Source organism: Molossus molossus, unplaced genomic scaffold (assembly GCF_014108415.1).
Source record: "Molossus molossus isolate mMolMol1 unplaced genomic scaffold, mMolMol1.p scaffold_m16_p_21, whole genome shotgun sequence".
Classification (NCBI taxonomy): Eukaryota; Metazoa; Chordata; class Mammalia; order Chiroptera; family Molossidae; genus Molossus; species Molossus molossus.
The window spans coordinates 8,706,926-8,710,686 of record NW_023425357.1 but is presented as its reverse complement, the minus strand read 5'-3'; the positions used below and the strand labels follow the sequence as shown (position 1 = coordinate 8,710,686).

General features: G+C 62.6%; 1 protein-coding gene across 1 annotated transcript; it reads right to left on the bottom strand.

Annotated features, from left to right (window-relative positions):
• Positions 1–327: 327 nt before the first annotated feature.
• On the bottom strand, positions 328–3,479 carry PTGIR (prostaglandin I2 receptor). The gene is made up of 2 exons (XM_036275076.1): positions 2,449–3,479; positions 328–1,458 (listed from the first exon to the last, which is right to left on the bottom strand). The coding sequence occupies exons 1-2, from the start codon at positions 3,205–3,207 to the stop codon at positions 1,084–1,086; spliced, it is 1,134 nt and encodes a 377-aa protein (XP_036130969.1). The 5' UTR covers positions 3,208–3,479; the 3' UTR covers positions 328–1,083.
• Between the last annotated feature and the right edge of the window lie 282 nt (positions 3,480–3,761).

Genomic DNA, 3,761 nt, shown 5'->3' with positions numbered 1-3,761 from the left:
CATGAGGTGAGGTCAAGCTCTGTCCGGAGGCAGCTGTTTATTTGGGGACAGCCCTGGCCGATTTAGCTCAGCAGTTAGAGCGTCCGCCCACGGACCAATGAGTCAAGGGTTCGATTCCAGTCAGGGGCACGTACCTCAGTTGCGGTTCGTCCCGGCCCTGGTTGGGGTCGTGTGGGAGGCAGCCACTCAATGTATCCTTTTTTTTTTTTTTTTTTGGTACGTCCCCCTAGCGGAAACCAAACCCGGGACTCTCTGGTCCACAGGCCGATGCTCTAACCGCTGAGCCAAACTGGCCAGGGCTCAATGTATCCCTTTCACATCGATGTTTCTCTCTCTCCCCCGCCCACTCTATCTGAACAAAAAAATGTCCTTGGATGAAGATAAAAAAAAAAAAAAATAGGGGGAAAGGCACAGGACTTGAGTCTGTGTTCTTGGGCCCTCCCTGGGAGTCACACCCCCACACCCATGCCTGCACCGTCCGAGTCTAACTACCAAGCCACACCGAGTTCCCTGGGCCCGTGCCCAGCTGTGCCACCCACAAGGCAGCATCTCCCCTTCCTCCCACCTCTCCTGGGGGAGCCAGAGCTCCCAAGTTTGACGGGGACTCAGAAGCGAGGGGAGGCAGAGAAGGGGTGGCCCTTGGAGTGGCTGGGAGGGGCAGGACCGTCCCCTGAGGGGTCGGGGCACCCTCAGTGAACGGAGGTCAGCGCCGGGACACTAACCCCAACAGACCTGAGTACACAGGAGCTCTGAGAACTTCTCCGTCTTCCAAATATTTAGACAGTGAGATGGATGGACAGGCGAGGGCCAAACCGGGCCAGCCAGGCCATTGGTTATTCTGAGTGAACGGCTGTCATGCTCCAGGATAAATGCTCCCTCTCTCCCTCCCTCTCCTCCCCGGGCCTGGTGTGGCCACCCTGGAGGAGGAGACAGCAGCTGACTGCCCCTGAATTCAGGGCGTCCAGGCTCTGAGGCCGGAGCTCTAGGGCTCATCACGCTGCCTGTCCACCTGTGGAGCTCCCCTGATTGTCTGGCTCCTGCTCCCCTAAGACGGGGCAGGGGGTCACGGGACAGCCTAAGACGTCAGCTGAGAGAGCAGCCTGCCCTGGACTCCGCTTTGGGTGGCGTTCCCAGGGGCTGTGCGGGAGGCGGGCCTGCCCCCTGCGCCTCGCCCCAGGCTGACAAAGGCACCCAGTTCCCCTCCTTTCCCCCGAGAGTGGCGGGGACCCGTGGGTCCTTCCCCCCTGAGGCAGGCTGGGAGGGGGTGTCCTGTGAGCGGCCGTGGGCAGGCCCGGGGCAGAGACGGCAGAACCAGAGCTTGAGGCGCTGAAAGACGGCCTTGCGGAATAGGATGAAGACCCAGGGGTCCAGGATGGGGTTGAAGGCATTGAATCGGAAGGCGAGGAGGTCCCCCATCTCACTGCTGTCTGGGGCGATGGCCTGGGTGAAGCAGCGGATCTGAAGGCAGGGTGGGGGTGTCAAAAAGTACCCACTCCACCCTCACCCCCTCCACCCAGCAGCGACAGGAATAGGGAGGGGTGGCCTGGCAGAAGGGGAAGGAAATACGATAAGATGAAAACTGAGAAATGAGTGCATCCGGGGAGCAGAGAGATAGAAAGCCCCAGGAAATGGCCAGCAGAGGCCCAGAGCGAGCGAGATGGGCTGTGTGGGTGGGTCCCGGGGCTGCGCCTGTGTGTCCGCAGCTTCGAGTCCCTGAGTCATCCTCAGCCCCCTGAAGTTTCGGCAAGTCTCAAATTTAGCCCAGGCTTGAATGTTACGGAAAGAGAAACCGAGGCCCCGAGTACAGACGGGATGACCAGGAGCCACAGTAGTACGGGGCGGGGGTTGGGAGGGGGTGCCCTGCTTCTGCACCAGAGAGGCCGGGCGGGCTCGTGGGGGAGAGGGGCCAGGTCGCAGCCCACAGAGGGTGGCACTGGGGGAGGGAGCCTGGCTTCTGGGAGGGCCGAGCTCTCACTCGGGAATCAAGGGAGCCTGGGCTCCAGACCCGACTCTGAGACATCCACTCTGAGACATCGCCCCTCATCTGTAAAAATGGTGACAAGACAGGAACTCTGTCCTGCTTCTTGGTAAATGCTTGTGGAATGGCTGCATGGGTCATTTTGAAGAGTGTCTGAAAAAGGATTTGTGAACCAGAGAGCAAGTGGATCTCAGGATCACTGAGGGGGAGAAAGGGCTGGGCGTGTATTTGATTGTGTGGGGACAGGAGACCTGGAAGGGGCATTCCGGGGGTCAGGAGGAGTCCAGTGGGGCAGAAGCACATGGGGAGAGACTTCTCCAGAAAGTCGGGACTTGTTTGACAGTTGCCAAAGCCTCTGACATCTTAGATTCTCAGTTTCCCCATCCGCAAAATGGGCACCGACCATGGAGGACAGAGCTGGGCGCCGCCGCTCCCCACCCGCCCCCCGGGCGGCCGCAGAGGGGACTCACCGTCAGAGGCAGGGAGCACACAGCCATGACGGCCGTCATGAGGCCCAGCAGGATCAGATGGTCAACCTCGTCCTCTCGAGCCGATGCCCTGAGGCCCGGGACCAGTGAGCTCTGGCGGTACATGCGGCAGAGGCTGAGGGTGACAGAGCCGTTGCAGAGGACGATGGCAGCCACCAGCAGGGCCACGAGGCTGGCGTAGGCCAGGGAGTAGGCGCAGCCGCCCAGCTCGGTGGAGCGCAGGCGGATGAAGCACCAGCTGCCCGGGCAGTACTGCTGGTGCTGGCCCAGGCCCAGCAGGGGCAGCGCGCAGAAGAGGGTGCAGAAGGCGTAGACGGCGGGCAGCGCCAGGCGGGCGCAGCGGGGCCCGTCCAGCTGGGCGTAGAGGTAGGGGTGGCTGAGCGCCAGGCAGCGCTCCACGGCCATGGTGAAGAGGATGAGCGTGGACGCCAGGCCGAAGAAGGTCATGGCAAAGGCGAAGGTGTCACACAGCACCGGGCGGCCGCGGGCCAGGCCCAGCAGCGAGCTGTTTCGGGCGTAGGCCACGAACACCGCGGGGCTCAGGAAGCACGTGCCCAGCAGGTCGGTGACCGCCAGCCCGGTGACCAGCACGGCGAAGGCCGATGGGCGTGACTGCCGCCGCGCCCCCAGGATGCCCAGTGCCAGCCCGTTGCCCACCGCACCTGCTACAAACATCAGGGTGCTGGTGGCGGGCCCCACCGAGTCCCGCACGTAAGTCAGGTTCCGGCAGGAGTCTGCCATCCCGGCCACCGTCTGGCCTGGTCCCGAGGGGCCAGGGCGGGAGGTGGGGGGGGTCAGGGCACCCACTTAGATAGCCCCTGCCAGCTGCCCCATGGTCCTCACCGCAGCGGGCATCGCCCAGTCACCCCACCGTTGGCCTTGTGTGTCCAGCAGTCTGTCTGTGCTTCCGTCCCTCTGTCTTCTTCAGCCTCTCCCTCTCCCTCTCCTGTTTCTTTCCTTCTCTACCTCTCTGTCCTCTCCTCTCCTCTTTCCTAGTTCTGTCTGTCTGTCCCTTGCTGTCTGTCTCTGTCCCCCCCTTGCCCACCCCTCTGCTCTTCCTCCTTCTCGCCCCACCCCCTGCTCTCTATCCCCTCCTCTGCATCTCTGCTTCTGCAGCCCCTCCTCACCGCACCTCTGCCGGCTCTCCGTCCCTCCTGGTCCCCTCACTCTGGGATCACTGTCTGTGAGGTCTGTGTGTCAGCTTCTCCCTCCTCCTCCCCTCCTCCCGCCCTCCTCTGCCTGCTCTCCCCAGCTTTTTCATTTCCTTTCTCTGCCCCGCCTTTCTCCCCCTGCTT

Coding starts and splice junctions, on each gene's coding strand:
- PTGIR (XM_036275076.1), bottom strand. CDS start 3,207: ATGGCAGACTCCTGCCGGAACCTGACTTACGTGCGGGACTCGGTGGGG. Junction 1,459..2,448: donor TGTGCTCCCTGCCTCTGACG/GTGAGTCCCCTC, acceptor CCCTGCCTTCAG/ATCCGCTGCTTCACCCAGGC.